The 25,946-nt window shown below is 46.3% G+C and overlaps 1 protein-coding gene across 1 annotated transcript; it reads left to right on the forward strand.

Moving 5' to 3' along the window:
- Window positions 1–5,239: 5,239 nt before the first annotated feature.
- Window positions 5,240–6,754, forward strand: LOC125538079 (AP2/ERF and B3 domain-containing protein Os05g0549800-like). The gene has a single exon (XM_048701383.1). The coding sequence runs from the start codon at window positions 5,321–5,323 to the stop codon at window positions 6,575–6,577; it is 1,257 nt and encodes a 418-aa protein (XP_048557340.1). The 5' UTR covers window positions 5,240–5,320; the 3' UTR covers window positions 6,578–6,754.
- The last annotated feature ends 19,192 nt before the right edge of the window (window positions 6,755–25,946 follow it).

Below are 25,946 nucleotides of genomic sequence, written 5' to 3' on the forward strand. Positions count from 1 at the left end.
ACAGTGTGTGTCAGGCCGATGGGAGCCGCGGCTGCTGCGAGCTGTTGCTACGGAGAAAGCAGTGTGGCACTATGTACGTATGGCGGCTGCCATCATTTGTTTCAGGGGGGAATGCACCTGATCGGCCTGACCTGATCCGGCATGGGGTAGCTGGTTGACGTCACTGGCGCGGCGGTGCCCTGCGATTCATCCATGTGAACACCACGCGCCTCCCCCGCGGGCCTGCTCCCTCCCCTCTCGCCCCGTCCCACCCAGCAGTCCTCTACCCAGCCATTGGACTCACAGCACACATGCCGCGCTCGGACACGCCGTACCGGTGCAACTCAGATGGTTTTGCTGCCTTCTGCTGGCTGGCCCTGACGTGCACAATCAATCATTGGCGTGCGGCACCTGTTGCCGCCTCATAGGGCCTGCCTCGTGACGGATCTGCAAGCGGAACATGGGGTTGGTTGGTTTCCTATCTTGCATTTCGCGAATCGGTACGTACGGCCGTGTGTCGTGCCCGTGCTAGTCATCACAGAGTAAGTAAATATTGGAGCTACAGCATGACGGTAGTCGGTACCACTGTATTCTAGCGATGGCGTGTATGTTGGTGCCTACTTTTAGCACGTGCCGGTGTCTGTCATGTTTTTCTTTTGTTTTTACCAAAGAGTATAAGTTTATCAATGACATTAACACCAAATCATGTTCAGACATTCATCATCAGCAAACACAATGTTAGAATAATCCCAGATGCACCATCGATCATCCAATGACTAATCGGTCACACGAATCACGGTATCGAGATTTTTTAACGAGGTTCATCAACATGGCTACGTTCTCAGGGGCTGACAATGAGTGCTCCTCCCCATGATAACGCACCCTGGCCATTCGGACGCCAGCACACGCCGCCACCCTACTGTGTGCAGGTGCTATTATGCTGGCATAATTAAGTTAAATCATGTGTCTACCCTCAAATTATATAGGAGGCCTATGATAGAAGTGTGCTATTAGGACACAACTCCTACCTTACGTAGACACAATTTAACTCATAATCCAACTGTAACCTACCTTGAACAATATATTCGACACAATTCCAACAACACACACACAACCGTTAACACTACTAAACTCAATGCTATCAATAAAGTTCTCTTTTCTGGTTACTATTCACTACTCGACATTTCAAAAATGTATGGTACAGTTTGGAGTTAATCTTTATTACCATTGTAGATGTAACATGTGTCCAAACACTTCGATTCGTTGGTATGTTTTTCATTGCATTTTGCCGGTACAACTTCTAAGGCAATGGCATGATACAACTCACACACACACACACACACACACACACACACACACACACACACACACACACAGAGTACATTGAAGTCCCTGATTTTTCAAGGAGGGGCCGAAACAAGTAATGAAGATTGCAATCAGGTCCAACAACTCTCGCATGGATCCGTCCTTGTCGTGACGGGGACGAGGACACTTGGGATGGTGAGACATCCACACCACCACCACCAGCATTCCACAAACTTTGGACCGAAGTTTAGCCGCCTCCTCATTGACCTTGAGGATGGTAGAAAGAAAGATATATAGTTGCCCTTCATCCATAAGAACCACTGGTGGGATGGTGAAGAGTGGCAATTAACCGCCGTCACAAACGTCATAACTCTGCCATGAACACCAGCGATCATGAAACCTGCCTAATCGTCAAAATCTAGGCCTTCACTTCTCCCCTGCTCTTCATACACAACAATGGTGGCATCAAAAGGTGAGGACAAGCAGACAACCCACCAACACATCAGGGTAGCCTTGAGCTTACTGAGGGAGTCACCGACGTTGGCCCGTCTGGCTGCAACTTGCTCTTCACCACCGTAAGCAACAGGGCCATCGCACTAGATTGTAGCTTGCATGCGTAGGTTGCATGTTGCAGATCGACATCATGCCATACGCTTGTAAGGCAACACGAACCCTTGACAAGGGGAACTTGTGCTCCTCTCTCAGCTCTATACCAATCAGCAACGTCGTTGTCGGAAAAGGGAGTGAGCCGGGTCGACACATGCGACTCACACTGGGAAGTGAAGGAAGAGCCCTAGATTTGTAGATGTGCATTTCCAAGGGCGGGCCAATGTTATGGCCCCACTCAAATTCTCTAATAGTAGTAGTTTATCAGAAATCCAATTTGGCTTCCGGAGCATGTGCTCGTGGGCGTGAAAATGATTTTTGAAATGTAAAAGAAAAACCGAACAAACTTTGTATGCATACATAGTCCCATCCAAATGCTACTTGCAAAACTTTACGTAAATATGTTATACAATTTTGGCCTGTGCCAAAAAAAAATTTGAACGCCAAATGTTACTCCAAAATGCCACTTCAAATTTGTTTTTTTCACCAACAAACACACTACAGCTCTGTTTTGCATGAAAATTGTCAAGCATGCCTGCAACACTAACATGAACATCCACAAAAATTTCAGATTTTTTTTAAAACATTTTACTAGTTTTTTCGTTACTGTTCATCTGGTAGCAAATGTTCATGGACCGTTCCCCCGAGGATAAATTTGCCCCAACTCAGGAAAAAATGGGTTCACCCCGCATTTCTTTCATTGTATTTCTGAAGCAATATGTTGTGTTGACCTTGTATTGTACACAGATATTTCTCTATTATACAAGGTGGTAAACTACCAAGATTTAGCTGATGCTCATTGACAACTTCCAATTCTCAGGAGACCCGAATTTAGTGAGTGTATGCACTGCAATCCGGCCCACTCGCTGTCCATCCATGCAAGAAAGTCTCCGGTCTGAGTTAATTAGCTAGGCCCTGGATCGACGCATGCTGCCCTGGACCAGAATCTGGTGTATTTGCTTTTGTTCACAATTACTACTATGAGCAGCTACCAAGAGATTAGCTGTCTTTAGCTAGTTCAATAGTAATTTGTAGAGCAATAGCAAAGAGCCCATTTAAATTTGTACATGTTGATTGAATCCTAAATTCCTAATGACATGCCCCCATAGCTCACTTGTCTTGTTTACCGTCTAACAGTAAAAACCATAAGCATTGATTTTGAAGTACTATATGATATGTTAATCAGAACCAAACTATGAACTATCGGTACAACTGTGTTAAAAAGCAATATCGGCACAACACAAGGTCTTAAGCTTTTCTTTGTCGCATTATAAGCTGCAGTTTTTTTTGGATGTTGATTTAATTAGTCAAGTATGGCGTAGCATAGCCCCCTAGTAATGGGTGCATAAGCATGGATTTAAATAGTCGGGAGGTATGAGACACGCCTATTAGTTCCAGAGAAGGGCCATGCACATGACAAGCTTTGAACGATGCAGAGACGATGGTTAAATCTGGCCGGACGTACGTATGTTTGAACAAGTCGCTGGCCGCTGGATTGTTTTGTCGTCCATAAATCGTGCACTCGTATCGTGCATGGAACAGTTTCATTAATTCCAACACACCATCACGAATCTCAATCCCGTTTTTCCGACCCTCTCACGAATCCAATGGCTGCGTCTGCGTGATCTGATTTTTAATCCGGTTGTACGTGTACGTGTATGCTAGACCAGTTGTCCTATATCTTCATTATGAATGGGTTTCATGTTATGATTATTGAAGGTACTTCCTTTGTTTTTTTAGTCTGCATGTAAAATATGGTCAAGGTCAAACTTTGTAAAGTTTGACTAAGTTTATATTAAAAAATATAAACATTCACAACATGCAACCAATATTATTAGATGCATTATGAAGTTTGTTTTCATATTGTATAATTTTAGTATTGTAGACATTTTATATAAATTTGGTCAAACTTTGCTTAGTTTGACTTCAAATAAATCTTATATGCGGAATGGAGGGAGTAATATACATATCCATAACATTGACGATAAACGTTGCAATTGGATCGGTTGTTGACCTTCTTTATGTTTTGTCACTGATCATTATTGTCCTAACTAGTATTTTTGGTGATCTAGGAACTCCATGTGCGCGTGGTGAATAGCCAAGTAAAAGATTGAAAAATATCTGATAGGGATCGACAAAGCGATCGACCGATGCGGACATGCATAACCATCAATCTAAAACTTCCAGAAAATTTTGCGGCACCACGAACCAACCTTTGGTTGGATGGTTAGGAGAACAGTGATATTCCCATCCCACCGGGTTTAAATCCTGATGCTCGCAATTATCTTGAATTTATTTCAGAATTTCCGGCGATACACTTTTAGTGGGAGAAAACGTTCCCGTCAACTATGAGGCGCCCACGATGACTTTGTAAAATCTCAAGATGACATGCCGCAGTCTCTCTGAGGTGCTCATAGAAGTAAGATATGCGTGTATGCGTTTATACGGATGAATGTATGTGCATATATACTAGCGTTTGCGTCTGTACTATGTTAAAAAAATTGTGTGGCACCATCAGCGTCACCGTTTACTATGAGAGACCTACACACAACATAGACTGCACATAAGCATCAAAAACCGAAATGGGTCAGCAGCTAGCTCAGCTCACACATTTTGTTCTTCCACTTGTAGGCGTTAGTAGGAGGAGGAGATCCGTTACTTGGCGTGCCACTACTTTTCTTCCTCCAAAACAAAGTTAAAATTAGAAAGCATCAAAAGGAAATGCAAGAATGGCACTCTGAATTTCTCACGCAACCACACCATACCATACTGCGTGCGCAGCATGGCCAAGGGGTGCGTTCATCATCATCTTCATCGTCTTTTTCTTCCATGGATGCCATAAAATATGTAATAGTTGACCTACACCAACACAAGCCCATGAGACCTATATAAATATCTAACATTCAAAATGGAATCCTGTGTCTAAACATATAAATTTAAAACAATACTAATATCTACGATGCAAATACTATAAATAAGTGAATAACACTAGTATGTATAAATAAAAAGAAACATCAGTACAGTGTGTGACCAAATCTTAGTTAACTAACACTTAATCAAGTCTCAGTCAAATGACATAGTATATAAGAAGAAAGAAAAAACTAAGAAGAATTTTTTTGTATGAATCTTTACGCAAGATCAAAGGAATAAAGCATCGACTGAGACATAACGAAGTCTGAGTCGAGTAAGACTTAGCAAAACTGATTGAACAATATAATGTACTCCCTTCATCTCATAATATAAGATCGTTTTGCCAGCCAGTTAGCTTAGCCATACCCATACTCACACTCACCTCCAGCTCCTCTCCTCGATCGGCTCCTCGATCCTATATAACACACGCACTTGCCTCTGCTGCTCCATTTCCAGTCTTTGGCTAAGCTACTACTCTACCTAGCTAAGCATCTTCTTCATTTTTTTCGGTGGTGATCGGATGGAAAGTGCGAGGAGCTGCCTCATGGAGGACGTGAGCAGCGGCGCGTCCACTGGCAATAAGGCGTCTGCGGTGCCGGCCGCGCTGGCGACCAAGCCGCTGCAGCGCGTGGGCAGCGGGGCCAGCGCGGTCATGGACGCGCCGGAGCCCGGCGCCGAGGCGGACTCCGGCCGCGGCGGGCGGCTGCCGTCGTCCAAGTACAAGGGCGTGGTGCCGCAGCCCAACGGGCGCTGGGGCGCGCAGATCTACGAGCGCCACCAGCGCGTCTGGCTCGGCACGTTCACAGGGGAGGCCGAGGCCGCGCGCGCCTACGACGCGGCGGCGCAGAGGTTCCGCGGCCGCGACGCCGTCACCAACTTCCGCCCGCTCGTCGAGTCCGACGCGGACGACGCCGCCGAGCTCCGCTTCCTCGCCGCCCGCTCCAAGGCCGAGGTCGTCGACATGCTGCGCAAGCACATCTACCCCGACGAGCTCGCGCAGCACAAGCGCGCATTCCTCGCCTCCGCGGCGTCGTCCCCTACGTCGTCGTCGTCAGCTCCCGCCTCGTCGGCTCCTTCAGCCGCGGCGCCCTCCGCGGCGACGCTGCGCGAGCACCTGTTCGACAAGACGGTCACGCCCAGCGACGTGGGGAAGCTGAACCGGCTGGTGATCCCGAAGCAGCACGCCGAGAAGCACTTCCCTCTCCAGCTCCCTTCGGCCGGCACCGCCGTGTCTGGCGAGTGCAAGGGCGCCCTGCTCAACTTCGATGACGCGGCCGGCAAGGTGTGGAGGTTCCGGTACTCGTACTGGAACAGCAGCCAGAGCTACGTGCTCACCAAGGGGTGGAGCCGTTTCGTCAAGGAGAAGGGCCTGCACGCCGGCGACGCCGTAGTATTCTACCGCTCCGCCTCGGGCAACAACCAGTTCTTTATCGACTGCAAGCTCCGGTCCATGACGACGACGACGACCTTCGTCAACGCGACGGCGGCCACCACGTTGCCGGCACCCGTGATGAGGACCGTGCGTCTCTTCGGCGTCGACCTTCTCACTGCGCCGGCGTTGAGGCACGCGCCAGAGCACGAGGACTACGGCATGGCCAAGACAAACAAGAGATTCGTGGACGCCAGCGTAGCGGCGGCCACTCCGGCGCACGCGGTCTGGAAGAAGCGGTGCGTAGACTTCTCGCTGACCTATAGTCATGCCACCACCTCACAGTGCCCGACGTCAAGAGATCAACTAGAAGGAATACAAGCAGCAGGGAGTACATTTGCTCTGTAGACTTGTCACCATTCGCCACACAGTGCCCGAGGTCAAAAGAGCAGCTGGAATCAGCAGCGCAAATACTCTTGACCGACTCACATTCACGTAGCAGGATTTTTTTTGAAAAAACTTCCGATGTGCTCATCAAACTTTATGTATAAAGAACATCAGTAATAGAAATTGCATGCACTATCATAGACCAACTAGCAACGACTACAAGCATTGGAATAAGCCCAAGGTGCATCGCCGTCATCTCTCCTTTTTTATCGGAGCTGGGCAAACCTTATGGTAGCAGACAACCGGAAGGTCGTTGTCCTAAGGCCCCACCGGACCAATGCACCAATACAACAATGGTCGCTGACGAAGAGAAGCATAAATCCCGCGAATGTAGACACATGAACGCATACGAATGAAGGTCGAATCCAAGTTGAACAACCGTAGACAAACACTAACTAAATCCTGCGAGATCCGCCAGAGACAAACTTGCACAACTCCCTGATGAGTAGCATCGCCGGGATGGGGGCTAAGCAGCGAGAATCTTATTCCATCTTTGAGGGAGCAGGGCATCGCCTAGTCTTTCCGGGCAGGTCAAAATCCAAATCACACACAACAAAACATTTAAAAAGAAAGCAGGAGCCCTTCCGCGAGCCTTGCTGAGAGTTGCATGGTGTTTACTCCAACTATTAGTTACACCCTCCGTTCCTAAATATTTATCTTTTTAAAGATTTTAACAAGTGACTACATACGGAGTAAAATAAGTAAATCTATACTCCAAAATATGTCTATATACATCTGTATATGGTAGTCATTTGAAATCTTTAAAAAGACAAATATTTAGGAACGGAGGAAGTACATGATAGTGATCTGACCAGGAGCCCTGATGCATACCAACTTGCGTATTTCATTCATGTTAGTATTGAAGTTAATATTCAGTAAACCAAATATTAACCAGCATTTTCATAGTAGATTGTCAAGATAGTGTCCAACCGGGAGAATATCATACGAAAACCTTCTAAAAAAACTTCGTGGAAACCATGTTTGAGAATTCCAAAAAAATCAGAGAAAAAAATATGGGATGCTAGGAGGATGATGTTCTATTCTCATGTGAAATTTCATGTGAAACACATCACGGGATGTGAGCTATAAAAATGACAAATTCAGCAATGAATAGTGACGTTACTGTTTTGCACTATTCAAGACTGATTTGGTTTTTTTTTTCTGAGCTCATATCTCGTAATGTGTTTGAACTTGAAATTTTTCTAGGTAATAGAACATCACTCTCTTAACATCCCATTTTTTTGGAGTTTTAAAAAAATTCGAAACATCGTTCTCATGTGGTTTTCACCGGTTTAAACGAATGTTGGTTTCCGTATGATATTTTCTCGTGTCAAACCAGCCCATATAGTGTTGAGGGCATATGTGTTTGATCGACTCATGTCGGGCAACACTTTGTCTCGCCAGCAGTAGCGCAACAGAAGCAAGTCTCGCCTCAGCAAGCATCACGCGTCACTACTATTGGGCCGGTCCAGTAGTAGCTCCGGGCATGTGCATTCATTTCTTTCTTCTTTGCTTCTTTATTCATCAGTTATTTTTTTTGTTTTATTTTATCTATATATTTTTAAAAATATTTTAAATACATATATTCCAAAATAAAAAATTTCAACGTGCAGTAGAAAAACATCTTAATGCATAAAAAAGTGTGCGCTTAATTTCTAAAAATGTTCAAACTCTTCAATAAAATTTCCTTGACGTATAAATGTTCATGCGCTCCTATAATATGGTTGTGATTGTTTTCAAATGTTTATAAAATGTAAAAAAATTCCATGTAATTTAGAAAAAAAGGTACATAATGAGGATCTTTGGGACATTTTAAAAAAAGTTCACGCATTACAAAATATGTTTGTGATTTCAAAAAGATTATTACACAGTGGCTAAACAATTGAGTGATTTTAAAAAAATGTTTTTTATCGTCCAACCAAATGTTCAACATGTATTTTAAAGAAATTAACGTATATTCAAAAAAAATTAAACATGTAATTGAAAAAAATTCAAACATATATTCCAAAAAAGGTTCAACATGTACCAAAAAAATGTTCCACGTGCATTTGAAAAATTATAAACATATATTTGAAAAATATTTATCACTTATTTTATAAATGTTCCAGGTGTATCTGAAAAATGTTTCACATGTATTAGAAAATGGTCAACCTGTATTCAAAAAATATTAAAGGTTCATTTAATCTTTTTAATGTATTCAACAAAATTTTCAATGTTCAAAAACAGTTCAATGTTTCATAAAGTTATACAGAGGTATATGAAAAATGTAAAGGGTATACTAAAAAAGTGGACATGTAAATGCAAATAAAAGAAAAAAAGGAAAAGGAAACCTAAAAATAAAGAAGTCTTAAGAAAAATCGGCAAAAACGTAAAGAAAAACACAGAAAATAGAAAAAGAAAAAAAAGATGTGGAACCACCCTAACAACACACTAGCCAAAACCAGTGGAAAGTTCCATGAATCAGTATTCAGGACATCCACGTGAAACACTTCATTGGGCCAGCCCAATTGGATGACGAAATAGATTGTGCTATTGGCGAGGTGGAGCTATCTCTCGCTGGATGACTTGCGACGTTCTAAGCGTGGAACATGATTTTCCAGCTTTTCCCAAGGACACAGCCGTGCAAGCGACCATGGTCACATGCAGCAGATCCTACACCCACAACACCTTGAAGACAACAACATAACAAAGGAGGTTCAAAAGGGGTCCTTACGGCTTGCAACAACGTGGCTACTTTGACTACTGACTTTACGGTCACTAGTTCTAGGCCCGTCACATTCATTGGACACAATGTTGCATGTGATTGTGAAAGTACAGTGAAAGATGATGCGATGGCACAGATGGGAATTATGAAGCAATCGCGAGGGGGATTATTGCTATAAAGTCTGAGTTTGCATCAGGTGTATAGGGCCGAATTACATTTTTTGTTATCAAAGTACATTGCAAGCGTATCATTCCAAAAAATAATTGTTATTGCCTATCTTTCTATCTATGTAAAATTTGACATGCAACCAATACAAATTTTCAAAAGTCCGTGGCAACGCACGGGCGGTCTACTAGTTGCTATAAAGTTTGAGTTTGCAATGTGCAATTTTAGTCATGAAGATAGGAAGAGTAATTATGAGCTCATAATTCATCTATGTTTTCTTTATCTCTAGATGTAGGCCGCCATATCTAGCTTGGCGTCCCTCACGATATTGTAGTGATGCCCTTGAAAATAGTTGTTGAATAAAGTGAAGTGAGGATCTCTCCCGACAAAAAGGAAACAACATGTGTTTAAGACGTATGTTGCGTGTGTTTTTTCTCTTGTTCGGTATGTAGTAAGATTTCTTCCATTTTGGCTTTAGTGCTATGGTGACATTGCTCAAATGTTGTGTCGAATAAAAGTCATATGGCTCCAATCTCGTCTCGGTAGCACTTGGTCTGGTGCTGCCAAAGAGCTCGTGAGTTTTTGTCTTCACCAATCTTATTGGAAGACGGGTTGGTGCTTGTTGTTGTACTTTGGCATGGCTCTGTTGCATAGTTGGTGACAATCTCATCTTATCTTATTCAAGATCCCTTTTGTTCTACCCTTTGCGAGTATGGTAGTCGTGTTTGTCTAGCGATACTGGCACGACTGTTCACCTAGCTAGATCGCCTTTGCAGACTGCTAATCTCCGTTGTGCACCTTGTCCTACTTTTGGGGTGGCGATTCAACAAGGTTTGCTCCTCAATAGGTCGCTGGTGGTACTTTCTCCAAGTTGTCTATTGTTCTGTGTGAGTTATTCTCATTGTATCCAATAATCTTTTTATGTTATAGCATAAGCCAAATTTGATTACAAAAAACTTTTTTGGGTGATTATGAAAAACTTGTCCGGGTGTGTTTCAAAGATATTTCCTTCATCTCGTAATGTAAGACGTTTTTCACGAAGGGAGGACAAACTTGGCAACCAGAGAAGTTACATAAACGTAGTACTCCCTCCGTTCCTAAATACTTGTCTTTCTAGGCATTTCAATAAGTGACTACATACGGAGCAAAATGAATGAATCTATACTCTAAAATATGTCTACATACATCCATATGTAGTAGTTATTTGAAATGTCTAGAAAGACAAATATTTAGGAACGGAGGGAGTACATTTTACTACATTTGTTTAGAGAGGGAGTAGTTACCGCGTGTAAAAGTCAAGGAAATGGACCGTGTAGCTTTGTTTGACCACCAGAGATAAAAATGGGAGAGCGTACTGCATGGGTGGTCCATAGAGATAAACCGGAGGGAATGGGCCATGGCGACTGCAACTTGGCAGCTTCTAATTACCACGTATCCGTGGAGTATGACTACGGCGATCTCGGACAACGGAGCCGGAGACTGGGCGAAATTACCACGCCAGTTCGCCGGACAATCTGTCGGTGTTTGGCCCCGCGCCTCTGCCTCTGCTGTAGCCTGTACAGAACGACCTGCCTCTGAGTTTCAGACTGCCATACCAGAAGCCCAGTACATTATACTGGAGGAAGAATGAGCTACCGGTTTCCTCACCATGCATACGTACTGCTCCCTTCGTTCTTAAATATTTCTTTTTCTAGAGATTTCAACAAATAACTACATGCAGAACAACATGAGTGAAACTACACTCTAAAATATATCTATATACATCCGTATGTGGTAATACATTTAAAATTTTTAAAAAGACAAATATTTAGAAACACGGAGGGAGTATATTCCCCACGACCTGCCACGCGACCATCCATGCATGTGATCGATCCACGAAGCGCGTGCGTCTGTATGTATATTCTCTTTGTTCAGACGGAAATTACTCCCTCCCTCGTCGCCCCAACATACGCCAAACCTCTGACACTGCAACTTGTGTACTATAGTCATAAACTGCTTGCACGCTGCGGCGATCGCGTGAAGAATCAGCGGCACCTTGCCGGACGGAGATCGAGTTGAAACGGTCGTGCCGCACTGATATTTCTGATCTAATCTTATATGTAGACTTGTCACCACCCCACAGTGCCCGAGGTCAAGAGATCAACTACAGGCAACATGGAGTACATTTGCTCTATGGACTTGTCACCACTCGCCACAGAATACCCGGGGTCAAGAGATCAGCTGGAATCAGCAGCGCAAAATGGGGCCGCAATTGGCCAAGTTGAACTTGCGAAGAGCCAAGAGCCAACCAACTCTGGACCGACTCACACTCAAGTCGAAACTACTCCAACTCAACGGCACTGGTAGTTCATGTATATCTTGCTGGGAGTTGTGTGGTGTTTACTCCAACTATAATGATGTGACCAGCACCAGCACCAGCAGCCCGGCTGCAGGCATGCATACTGACTTAACTTGCGTATACAGTTCGTGTCGGTATCAAAGCTACGACACTGCAAACTAATTAAACTTTCACCAACGTTTTCTCCTAGTTTGTCAAGGGACTGTTAGAGCAACTTTAACAGACCCCACAAAAATTCGACCCACAAAACATGTTTGCGGTTACACGAAGATCGTATTTGTGGGTTGAAAACATGCGCGGCAGAACAAAACCCGTATCAAAACTTGCATAATTTGAAAAAACACTTTCGCGGGAGAAATTGCACTAATAATTCATCACATACTATATAATTCATCACATGATCAACAAACTACAAGCATAGTTTATACTACAAACTACGTTAAACTACTAGCATAGGGGTTGGATCTGACGGTGGCAAGGTCGCGGCAACTGGACGACGCCGTGGAGGAGCCGGACGCTCAATCCTCCTCGCCGGAGCTGCACAAGTCGATGTACTTCGCCGCCTGCTCCGCACGGATGCGGCGCCACTCCTCGGCCTTCTCGTTGGCGGCGCGGTTGTCGATGACCGCCTACCGCCACTCGAGGGCCTCCAGCTCCTCGGCGTGGCGCCGGTGCTCCTCCTCCTCGCGCATGCTCCGCTCGGCGATGGCGGCGGCGACGGCGTCGAAGTCCGCGACGTAGTCCTCGGGGCCGACGACTCCGTGGCGGCCGAGCGGAGCGGGATCCTCGGGCTCCTCCTTTCACCAGGACGAAGGCGAACGGCGCCGGCGGCTCCGGCTCCTCCTCGTCATCCGACCACTCCCTCCTCATGGGGAGGAAGCCCGTGCCGGAGGACGAGGAGGATCCGGCGTAGGACCTCGCGGAGGAGAAGGACGCGCGTTGGCCGTACTCCTCCGTCTCGCGGCGGTTGAAGCTCGCCGGCGGCGACATCCCGTGGTTAGTCCACCTACGGGCGCCGCGCTTCCTCGCGCCGTACGACCGGACGCGCCGCTCGCGCTCCGGGTCGTGCTCATGGTCGGATCTGCTGCTGGAGCCGCGTCCGGAGCTCCACATGCGCCCCCACATGGCCGCTGGAGGCGGGGCGGGTGGTCGCCGGTGGCGAGAAATTGGGAGAGAGGAAAGGGGAATCGGGTGGCTCGCGGCGGCGAAGGGATAGGGTTTGGACCCGCAAAAGGGTCGCGGAACCGCAGTTATACTGCTTGTGGCGTGCGGTTTGCGGGCTGCCGCAAAAAATATTGCGAGCCGGGCGAGTATGTAGGCTTTGTTCTCATCGAAAAATTAAGCCGAACTAGCATACTCACCAAAATTTTTGCAGGCCAGGCGTTTTGCGGGGTATGCTAGAGTTGCTCTCACGCCAGCAGCCAGGCAAGATAGAGCCAGAGCACATGCCGTGGTCGATTAGCCTCCATTCAAATGCCCAAACAAGTGGAGTGGGTGCGTTGCGGCGCCGTGAGTTTATCACATGCCAAAGTCAAACTAGCTAGCTAACGTCGACGAAGACCTAGAGTTTGTCACGTCCACATGCATTTGACGATATCAAATTAATTGTGTTCGCAGTCATGCTACTGTGTGCATATCGCTCACTGGTTATTGGCCAGTTGGGATTATTAGTTACCTGTGCATCAGGTTCCAAATTTGAACAAAATTTTGACTAGTCTAGTGGGTACAAAATATCTGTGATCTCGGCGACTCAGTGTGTATGGTTATTTATGTTAAAACCAACAATAGAAAAAGTTTTAGTGTCAAACTTTGGACTATGCTTAAACTGTTTCCAAACCAATTTTAAAAGAGCAAAAAATGTAAATAAATGAATTTTGGTATATCTATTCCCAAAGAATATATCTGAAACTTTGATTTTAAACCTTGCATACATGCATGATGAGAGCGGTATCATCAAGCCAGTTAGACCATCTTCCCTCAAAAATAAAAAGCTACTTAGACCATCAATTAATCCTCACCTGCAAAAAAAAAAAAATCCTCAGAAAAAAAGAGTTGGAATTATCTATAGTACATTAACCGAGCTTAATTATCTGAGACCCCCATGCATATGCGCCCATTTACTTTTGCCGACTAGACAATTGCCCGTGCGTTGCCACGGGTTACAAAATATTCTAGTATAAGCCCATGATTTAATTGCCCATATTAATATGATTTGTGTAAATAAATGGTACCAAATATTGTCTGTGATTTAACTACATAAATATTTTTTTATTTTCTTTTGTAATCCCTTGTTTCTTATATAAAATAGAACATTAATTTATTTGGTAAGTCAATAAAATATGAATAATCAAGGTGGTTATCAAAGGAACGATGTTCAGAACAAATATGGAATATATGACAAAGGTCTCTGTTGACAGAAAAAGGAACAATGCTTATTTTTAAAGTAGTAGAGAGAGATAGAGATAAAGATTTGTTAAGATAACACAACTACTAGGAGTGACGAATAAAATTAGTTACCATTTATATAGAACATATACATGCATGATCAGCGCAACATCATCAAGCTAGTTTGACCATCGGTTTGGAATTATGTATATGCAGTACTAATAAACCAAGCTTGTCCATCTCAAAAAGCTAAAACTATCAAGCTTATCTGGAGCCACCTTGCATATGCGCATATATTGGGAGTGGCTTGTTGCGCCCATTTATTTTGCTGTTTTCGTAAAGACAATGCAAAAATGGAGCTAATAAATTCCAACTGCCCGTTCATGCATGTGTGGAGCTTATCCGCAACTATGGATAAAAAGTAAAGTTGTTGATAACATTTTCAACACAAGAATTCCCTATATATGGGTCGTTACTGCCCCGTGGATGCACACAAGATACGTATGGTAAGAAACAACATACGGTAAAGAACAAATTCACCTGCTGATAGGATGCACTGAGAGAGGGACATGCGAATAATAAGGGCATCTCTAGCCGCGCCTCCAGGAAGGCTTTCCCAGGCGATTTTTTCGTGCCGACGCCGAAAAAACGGCCCAGCCGCGCCCCAGGAGCCCGATTTTCGCCGGCCTGGGCCGAAAACAGCGCCGGCCGACCCAGGCCGAACCCGACGCGCTGGGGGCGCCCGGGGGCGCCGGGGCGAGCTATTTTGGCGCGAAAAAGCTGCGGGCCAGCCGCGTCAGCGACACGGGTCCTCGTCTTTCCCCAATGGCCTCGGTTCCCGCGGGGAATCAATGCCAAGGCTGCCGCCGGTCAGCCTTACCAATGATTCCTCACGGGCGGCGCGTCACGGGACGGCGCGCCGACGCCTCCCCTCCCTCGCACGCGTACACACGGGCGCGGCGCGGCTATATAGCCGGTGGCCTCACTCGCCTGTGCCCACACCAGCCCCGCCCCTCGCCGCCGCCCAGCCCCTCCCTCTCCCTACCTCTCCCGAGCGCCGCCGCCCAGCCCCTCCCTCTACCTCTCTACCTCTCCCGAGCCCCTCGCCATGGCAGAACGCTTCCCCGGAGACGAGGCGACGGCCAACGACTTCGGCCGCCGTTCGCTCCGCGAACAGGAGTCCGGGCTCCTGTTCCAGGCGAACATCCCGGCGCCGCCGGACATGCGCGCCGGGCCGGCGAGGGTGGCCGCCCCGGCGCAGCACCGACGCGCCGGGCCATGGGCGCCAAGGAGGTTCGGGTCCTCCTCCTCTTCATCCTCCTCCCGATCTTCATCGCACTCCTCCGGTACTCCGGCCCTGCTCGGCGTCAAGGCCGAGCCCGCGGCTGAGACGCCGCTCGGCCGGCGCACTCGCAGCGCCGGCATCGTCATCAACGAGGGCGGACGGCGCGCCTACTCGTCGGCTCCTCCTCCGCGCTTCATCAAGCCAAAGACGGAGCCGGGGCTCGCACCGGTGAAGACGGAGCCGGGGCTCGCGCAGGTGAAGAAGGAGCCGGCCACGCCGGTGACGACGGAGCTCGACGACGACGACGCGGCCCTGGAATGGGCGCGCAGGGACACCATACCGATGGAGAAGGAGCGCCTGGAGAAGGCGAAGGAGCGCCAGTGCACCGCCCTGCTTCGCTTCGCGGAGCGTCGACGCGGCCGCGACGAAGGCGGAGTCGTCGTCATCTATGACAGCGACGACGACGACGACGATGCGCCGCCACCAGTCCGCCATGGCGACGCCGGGCAGGGGTCCAGCAGGGGCACTCGCGTCAAGGAGGAGAAGGCCGACGACGACGATGGCGGCGACGGCGGCGACTTCAGCCAGTTTTTTCTTTAAATTAGTTTATATATATGTGCTATGTAATGAAAATCCACAAACTTCGCCGAAATGTGCCGAAATTTATCGTGTTTGGCCGAAATTTATCATGTTTGGTCGAAATTTATCGTGTTTAAGCCGAACTTCGCCGAACTTCTTTTATTTTAAAACGTGCCTGGGGGCGGCCCTGGGGCCGGCTGCTGGGGACCAACTCGCCCCTAGGCTCAATTTTTACGCCGGCTCACCTCCAGGCGGCGATTTTAGGCGCCACTGGGGGGCCAACGGCTGGAGATGCCCTAAGTGGACAGCAGAGCTGCATGAGCATCCAACCTGGTGAAAGATGACATAGAAAAACTTAGGGCATGTACAATGCATAGCCTTAAGGTGATGCCTCGCATGCCATGTAGGATCGGATATGACGTAAAGTAGGTTTGGATAGGGAAGCGGGATCCTCTCCAGGAGGCGGGTGCTAGAACAGAAAAAGTGTGGTCCGATGACAAAATCTGAAAAGGTTGAGTGAAAAGTAGAGATGCATGTGTACTAGACTTTTTATTTTCTATTTTTTAATAAAGCCCACTAGTGATAGCTTGCATCGAAGAGAAAAATTTAATATAGATGCCTCAAATTACATTTTTATGAGCGAACATGTTACATTTTTGAAGAGAAAAAGTTAACGTCGGAAAGAAAAGCACGCCCCATACATGTCCTTTGATCTTTAGACGAACATGTTACCCGTCTTAATCATATCTATATCTTTCTTTCTATCGAACAAGAGCGGCCTTTCCACAATCAAGCTAGGTAATGTGTATGATGCAAAGTGCCACATCGGCTCGATAAACCCCCTCACACGTCGGATCGTCGAATCTCCAATCAAGTACAGGGTTAGTGGATGCTTGCGTACGCACCCACGTGCACATGTGAGATAAATGTACCCAATGGATATATTCATACATATATATATATATATATATATATATATATATATATATACCATATCTATTTATCGGATGACTTGTAACAGCCCGTGGATGTGTAAGCAGGCACTCAAGTGCGTAATCTCCGGTGCCCTTTCAGATGATGATACAATCAGCTGGTGATATATTCCATCATGCATGCATCCGTCCATAATAAACTATGTAAAGATAGATCGATGAGCATAAATAGGAACGTTCATATAATAGGTCGTTATAGAAGTGTGTGAGGTAAGCATGTTCGATTGAGTAGGAGGAATGTATCGTGCACACAGATATTGATCGGAGATCGATGATCGGTGCATGTTGCATGGCATAAACTATTGAGAGCCCGCGGGAGAATCACGTGTAAACTGTAAAGGCGTGACCTGGACACGCATGCATAACGCACGCGAGATGAGGATGGCTCTCCTGCGAGTATTTTATGTTACCGGCCACATGCATGAGCATGACCAACAGTCGGCGGCCTCTCTCTCTCTCTCTCTCTCTCTCTCTCTCTCTCGTGTGTCTTTTGTATATGATGATGAAAGGCAATCCCCTGAACGGCCGGGGCTTATGAGGTGACGACACATTGAAGCGCAACACAAATGGATAGAAAGGAGGTAGCTGCCGCAACCATATCGATCCATGGCTTCACACCTTTAGACGCCCACGCAAAGTAGAAAGCCGCGGCCGTCACCCACGCGTGCCAAGTATATAATCTATCTAGCGCATCATCGTATCTATCTGTTCGTCGACGACCAACCCACGCATGCCACTTCGCTTTGTAGAAAGCAAAAGCAAAACTATGCTCATCGCAAAAAAAAAGCACAACTATGTAAGGGCATCTCCAACGGCGACCCATAAATTTTCTCCCGCATCCGTCCACGGACAAAGAAGGACCAGTCCACGGATACGGATGCCCGAGGCCGCCATCCAACCATAGCCGCATACATTTCAACCCACATTTGATCTAACCGGACGAAATTCATGCAAACCGGCCGTTATTCATCAAATTTCGAATAATAATAGCACAAATCATCCATATATAGCATGCAAATTAAGTCTAGTACAACAATGTCTCAAATTCGACTAGATTAACCGGATGTCCAACATGGTTTTCATCAACGGAACATGCCCTCCCAGGCTCCCACACATACTCTTCCTTCAACTTCATCCAAATGTGTGTGTACGTAAATGCATGTCCCTCTGTCCTGTGGTACACCATGGCAACGCGTGCGGGCTACATATTGTGTACATCAACATTGAGCGAACGAATCAATCAACAAGTTGAGCAATAGGAAGCAAAACTTACGATCTCATCCTCTCCCGCGGGCAATGGCCACCTTGCCTCCAGCTGACGAACCACGTCATAAAACTTGGTGGCGGGCGTCCGACAATGCCTCTGTTGCGGCCGGAGGCGTACATCAGCTGCTGCAGAGGTGGAGGGTGCAGATGCAAAGTAAGAGGAAGAAGGGCGGAGTGGAAGGAAATGGGATCGGTAGCGGGGGATTGGTGGGCCGGGGTGTCAGACTCCCACGTGTCTGCTGTCTGGACTCCCGCAAAGCTCCCCCACTTTGCCTCCAAATTGCGGGAGAAAATGCGTTCGGACCACCCGGCGGACCGATACAGTCCCGCGTTGGATGAATTCCATGGTCCGAACAGCGCGATCTGGATGGATGCAGGCGGTTTGAGGGTCGGTGTTGAAGATGCCCTAAGCGTATATGTACATGCTGGTCGATCCTCATCCTACAAAGAAAATGCGCTTTTAAGATTTCAAAAATTATCCAGGTATTTCCTAAGAAAAACCAACCAAAATCGCCAGAATAAAAATGATTTGGCTATGCTATTTTATAAAGGGGGGGGGGGGTCTGCCTAGGCTTTTGACGAGAAAATTTCATCCATGGCAAGCAGTCGGTTCTGCATCGCACGAAGAAGAGAAATATTTAGGATCATGAGAAGAAAACTAAGAAACTTTTACTTTTTATGTATTAGTTTCGAAAACTGATCTTTTTACCCCTTAGTTAGCATCTTGCGATGACATGCCTTTATGGCAGAATCACGTGTCAAGATGTATGGATGATGTGCAGGCTAATTATTAGGCGGACAACTCGGACCCGTATTCGCTAGGACTATCTAATTAATATGAATCCCTAAAAAATCTAATTAATATGATACACGAGCAGTGTGATGTGGCTAGCGGTGTTGTTTGACAAAGTTGAAATAGTTCCACAGAATTTGATGAATTCCAGGGAATTTTTTTTGCGAAAAAATTACAGGGAAATTTGACATCTATTTTTTTTAAATGAGGGAAATTTTAGCATAATTTGGTATTGCCCCAAGTGAATATATGTCCAAGTTGTCTACACGGTCGGGTGACACGTCCTCCTACAAGATCCATTCTTTATTTTGTGGGGACAAAATAAAATGAGGTAAATCCGATCACACCTGGCGGAAGATATTTTATAAATAGATGGTTAAAGTTGTCGATGTCACACATTAGGCTGTAAAAAGAAAATTTTACAGTAGAAACGAAGGAGAGTTTTGCAAGTTACCATATTTTAGTTTGTCTTCGTCAAATGCGACACTCATGTGTGGCCGACATGTGGGGCAGCGGCAGTTTTAGCAAAATAGATGCAAAAGCGGGACATATCTTATCAACCTGCAACAAACTAAAATGTGAAGAAGAAGACTGGAATGTTAATCCAGCTAGAGGCTAATCTCGACCGACGGCGACGTCCGGTGCACATGCAACTGAAAATCTCTACCACCCTGACCCTGGTCTTTGATATCACTGTTCCACTGTCCACCAAGCAGTACGCGTGCGACGTTGGAAAAACCTTTATCATCTTTCAAAAATGTGAGCAGGAGTAGCATGGCGCATGCAGCGCTGGCTTAGCGGCAACAGTGCGTGTCAGCTGGAAGACGCTGGACGCCGTGAGCCGTTGCTAGGGAGCACTGTGGCACTATGTACGTATGGCGGCAGCATTCGCGGCCGGGTGAGGGTGATCATCATTCGTTTCAGGGGGAATGCACCTGATCGACCAGAGAGAGGATCGGCATGGGGTAGCTGGTTGGCATCAGTGGCGCGGCGGTGCCCCGCCCGTACGTGGCCCCCGCGCAGCATGTGAACACCACGCGACTCCTTCGCGCGCCTGCCCCCTCCCTCCCTCCAATCCAACTTTCTTTCCTCCACCCACCATTGGGCATTGCCACACACACGTCGCGCTCGGGCACGCCGTACCGGTGCAACTCAGATGGTTTTGCTGCGTGCTGCTGGCCGGCCCTGACAGGCACAATCAATCATTGGCATGTGGCACCTGTTGCCTCCTCATAGGGCTTCCCTCCTGTCCTGCCTGCCCGGTAAGAGCATCTACAGCCACCTATCTCTAATTCGACCCCTCAAATGTTTTGAACCCCTATTTATTCATCTGTGCAGTCATAATTTTTATTTTTTTCTCATATGTTCAGTCACTTGCATGTGATTGGAGAGATTAAAAAAGAGAAAAAAAAATAAAGAAAGAAAGAGAAAAGGTGGTGAGAGGTGGGGCCGCGTTCGACATGGCGTATCCTCTCTACATTTGAAATGGGTACGAGGGTTCACGGACAATCCGGACATATAATATGAGGGGTCCGGCTGGGTCACTTTTTTTTTCTTTTCTATCCGATGACTGATCAGGCGCGTCCGCAAACGTATGAGAGATGGTTTAAGACATCCAGCTGTAGATGTTCTAACGGATCTTGGACACATAGAGTCGGTTCTTACATTACGGCTCATGCAGAAGCATAATACAACGGGAATTTTCATGATCAATCATGCTAATCATCGCAGAGTAAATCTTGGAGCTACAGCAAATTATAAGATGGTACTACCATATTCTGGCCATGCAGCCCTTCGAGTAAAAAAAAAAATTCATATTCTGGCCATGCATGCACGTGGCGGTGTCCAAAAATGTCATGTCATGTTTTTTTTGGTTTTTACCAAAGATAGTAATTATCTATCTTCAAGCCACATTTGAACTCCAAATTATGTTCATACATTCAGCAGCAAACACAAATACAACCATTACGATATTGTACAAAATTCAGATCCTGTTGTCAATAAGGTTTTTCCATCTTTTTTTTAACTGGGCTTAACTCCTTTCTATGATATGAATAATAGAAATATAGCCGACCCGAAAGATGTTCAGGATACGAGAAAGGGAAGAAGCGGGTCCAACACATCGCGTCAGAAGGTGCTCGCATTCGAGACACCTGCTATGGGATGAAGACCCTGCGACACCACATAAATCACTATCCTATCATAGAAGTTTTAACACTCACAAAGGAGCAGAGACGAATGAAACACAAAAGCAACATTCGAGATCTAGGGAGAACACACGCAAAAGTGACAACATGCGTGCATCATCTAAACTCAGCGAAGCCCCTCAGTTTGTAGATGCATCCTCGCGTGTTGATCCTCGTCATGTTAGAAGTGTTCTCCCGAAGCATTAGAGCCCCACGCTCAAGCATACTCCAGTCCTCAAATTTCTGTAAACCTGCCCATGATAGAAGAGACAGACACAAAGCGAACAATATTTCAAAAGGGGTTTAGGATACTTGAACTCAAAGTTCGCACAAGATTGTGGCAATTCCAAATAGCTGAGCAAGCAGCTGATAATCCCAATGTGTAAAATATATCCCCACTAGGAAAGTAAATATAACACCAAGTGAGAAATTGTCGTAGATTGGTAGGGCAGGGCTCGGTACCAAATACTGCTCCCACCGTATGCCAAACTACTCTAGCTACCGGATATAGGAAAAAGAGGCGTTGATAAGTTTCCCTCTCGCCACAATAAGAACATTGAGGATTTCCATCCTAATTACTCCTTTTAAGATATTTCGATTTCCAACTAGGGTGACCACCTATTTTTTCTTTCACCGTTGCTACATAATTTCTTTTTAGATATTTAGCAAAAATGACACGATGATAATGGCCTTTTTTACACTAGTGCAGAACCGGGCAATAGCACCGGTTCATAAGGCCCTTTAGTGCCGGTTTGGTAACCGGCGCTAAAATGTAGGCACTAAAGCCCCCCCCCCTCTTTAGTACCGGTTCAGCACGAACCGGTGCTAAAGGGCAACCACGTGGCACGAGCCAGCTTGGGGGACAGGGAGCCCTTTAAAATGTTTGGGGGGGGGGGGTTGGGTTTATGATTTCTTTTTCATTTAATTTTGTGTTTTCCATTTAATTATTTTTTGTTTGCTAGTATTTTACGATACTACATATTGTACACATTATGCATATATATAAATAGAATTTCTAGTAGAACCGATCATAATATATATATACATATATATATATATGTATATATATATATATATATATATATATATATATATATATATATATATAGAATTTCTCCTAATTGGTGCCTTCGGAGCCAGTGGCATTAGCCTAGCTAATTGGTGCCTTCGGAGCACGATAACAATTGGAAGTGGTTCATGGGGGCGGTAGCGGGTAATAGTATTCTCCTTTGGGATCTATGACCTGGTCGAGCAAAAATCCCGCTATTTCCTCTTGAATTGCTTCTATGCGGTCCTGTGCTAGGAGTCTGTCCCGCACCTTTTTGAACTGTTAAGAAGGAGATCAATATGCATGTGTATTAATTGTGTGACTAGATATCAATAATGGTGTAAAAATTGTGAATAGTGTTCCGACAATCGATATCGTACCCACTCCTATCTTTGAGATTTGCTCCTTTCGGACGCCATCATGCGAATGTTCTCGCAAACGTAGTATGCACATAGATCATTCCCCGGCGCCTGCTTCAGGGCCTTTACGAGAATGGAATTTGATCAGATAATAATTAATCAAGCATGATAATTAAAGAGATGACAGCTAGCTAGTACTACTTAATTACTTACCTTGGGTCGATACCATTTCAGACTTTGTTTCCATGGGCCTGGAGTGACCCTGATGAACTTTGCCCAAGCCCTGCCCGCCGACAAAGAAAATGAATAAATGGGTTATTAAATAGTTGTTATCAGGAAATGACGAACTAATTAAATAGGTCGAGATATAGTTAATAATGATTGGAATTACCTGTTGACTATCCCCTTCACGATGGTGTAGTCACTTGCTTTCTTAAGTAGCGAGTCTAGTACTTCAACTGTTCCTTCATCAACTTTAATGATTTACAAGATCCAGTGAAATCTGCATGCACACACGTTTGCATGTCTTAATTAAGCGGGCATATGTAAGCAAAAACATGTAGCTATAGCTAGTAGGGAAAAACAGAATTTGTAGTACAAGACAATGTGACTCACTGGAAGTTGTAAGGAAGTAGTATATCTTCATTGTATTTGAGTTCCTTGAAGAACTGTAGCATGCTTTCCTCTACACATTTTGCGTGATATGTATCTATTTTCCATGTATATTCATTAATGGTATTTGGGTCAACGAACCCAATGCCATAGCGTCCACCTTTTTTCATTTCATAAATCTTCATCCTGCATAATACCACAGAAAAGAATATAGTGAGGATAATTACAGGTAATGATTGATCAAAATGATCAGCCAGCTTGAGACTTAAATTACAGAAAGAAATCACTTACAGACAATAGCAACTGACGATAGATTTGTCGAGTGCGTCTTTATTGTATAGCTGAAAAAGTTCTGAATACTCAACGGTCACAGCTTTCTTATGGTAGTAATGCTCCTCGTTGACATTCACCAGAGGGACTCTCGATTGGAAATCTTGGTAATGTCCAAGTACCATTGATGCAATTCATACATTCTCGTTGGGAGCTTATTGACCTCCTCTGGCTCGACCAAAGGTTGGCCCTGGGCATATTTCCGTTTTATTTCCTCCTCTCTAGTTGGAGACATGGGCTCAATATCGAGGAGTTGTCCAACAGTGATCCCGATCGATTCAGCCTGCGCAATATGCTCCTCGGTTATTACCACATCGCCCACCCCGGGAACGTTAACGGTTTGCCCACAATAATATTGGGCGCGCCTACTCTCATGTGTTGTTGGCACAACAAGCGGGGGGATTGATTGCGCCGCTTGTTCTACCAGCTGGGGAACGGTTTTACCGCTCCTTTTGCCAGCTAATTTGCTCGAGCTCGAGCTCGCCTCTTTCTGTCGACGTGCTCGATTTAACTTCCTGAGGTGGTGCTCATAGTCTGTGTCAACAGGCTTGGGAGCTGGTGGTCTAGCCATATGAATGAAGTGGTCAATCTTTTCCACAGGCACTTTCTCCCTTGGCGGCGGTGGCGGTTTCGGTGCAAAATGGGCTTCCACCTCGGCCTTCGATATGGCTACGTTTTCCTCCTCGGACTTGTCGTAAGGCCTCTGCGGTAGAGGCTCGAGGCTTGGACCATATTGAAATCGCTTGCCTCTGCTTGTACCTGCAGTACTACCTCGACTTGTACCGCTACGCACCATAGCTGAGGCGGCTCTCTTCCGTGATTGCTGAGGCGGCGAAGACGGCTGACGTGGCTGAGTTGGAGGAGGAGGAGTGGCCTGAAGCTATGCCGGACTTGGAGGAGGAGTGGCCTGAAGCTGTGTCGGACTTGGAGGAGGAGTGGCCTGACGCTTTGCCGGACTTGGAGGAGGAGTGGCCTAAAACTGTGCCGGACTTGGAGGAGGAGTGGCCTGACGCGTTGGTGGACTTGGAGGAGCGGGAGTCTGCTGACTCGGTGGCGGACTGCGACGAGGAGTCGGATGACGCGGTGTCGGTGGCCTTCGAAAGATGATGCAATCCTTTCTCCATAGGATGATACGATGGTTGGCCTCTCCTAGTGTGTGCTCATCGTCACCTCCAGGAATGTCAAGCTCTAGCCCCGAATATTGGTCCACCACCTCATCAACCAAGACACGAGCATTGCCCGCTGGAATCGGGTTGCAATGGAAGGTTGCCTCGGGCGGATTTGTAAAAGCAAGGGCGTCCGCCACCTTCATGGATATGTTCTTCATTTTGAAGTGTAGCTCGCAGTTAGTGTTCTTCATGATGTCATCCACTGGGTAGCTATCCAGCAATGCGTCGCCCGGAGCGGAACCCACGCTGCTTCTCGGCATGGATGGGACGGTGCTATCCATTGGTGGATCATCCGCTAGCTGCCGAGACCCCCTTTGTTGGCTAAATGAGTCGATCTGCTCCTGCTGCCGCTGGAATTTGATTGCCAAGTCCGCGTGCGCTGATTCTAGGCCTTGAAGGCGTTCATAGTCTAGCTTCCTCTGCTCCTCCTCCATCTTCCTCTTCTTCTCCTCCGCAATCTTCTTTCTCGCACGGGTTCTGTAGTCGGCATTCCAGTCCGAAAACCCCTCATACCACCGAATAGCGCCCATGCCTCGTGTTCTTCCCGGGTGTTCAGAATTTCCCAGGGCACGCGTAAGCTCGTCGTTCTCTCTGTTGGGCTCGAACAACCCGGATCGAGCCTCTTCTATTGCAACAAGTTGCTTATCTTCGGCTCTGTCCAGACATGCCTTCTTCGAAACTTTGCCTGTCTTCGGGTCCGACTCCCCCCCATGCGCATAGAACCAAGTCCTGCACCTGGGGGGCCAGCTCAATGTTTCTGGAGTGACACCTGCATCCAGCATCTCTTTCTCAGACTTATCCCACTTAGGCATTCCCACCGCATAGCCACCTGGCCCCAGCTTATGAAACTTATCCTTTTTGCGGCATTGGCCTTGTTTATTCTCGACCGTTCCTTAGATAATTCCGAATTCTTGAATTTCACGAAATCGTCCCAATGAGCACTTTGGTTCTCTAGTGTTCCCTCAAATACTGGAGTCTTCCTTCCTTCGTTTGACGTACTTGGCCCATTCACGAATCTTGTGGTTCTTGAATGCAACCGCCATCTTCCTAAGAGCAGCGTCCTTTACTTTCTCCACATCTGCATCTGTGAAATGATCTGGTAGGGTGAAATGTTCCATG

This window comes from Triticum urartu, chromosome 1 (assembly GCF_003073215.2).
Source record: "Triticum urartu cultivar G1812 chromosome 1, Tu2.1, whole genome shotgun sequence".
Classification (NCBI taxonomy): domain Eukaryota; kingdom Viridiplantae; phylum Streptophyta; class Magnoliopsida; order Poales; family Poaceae; genus Triticum; species Triticum urartu.

What these genes read in the sequence shown, in the direction of transcription:
- LOC125538079 (XM_048701383.1), top strand. Translation starts at nt 5,321, where the DNA reads ATGGAAAGTGCGAGGAGCTGCCTCATGGAGGACGTGAGCAGCGGCGCG.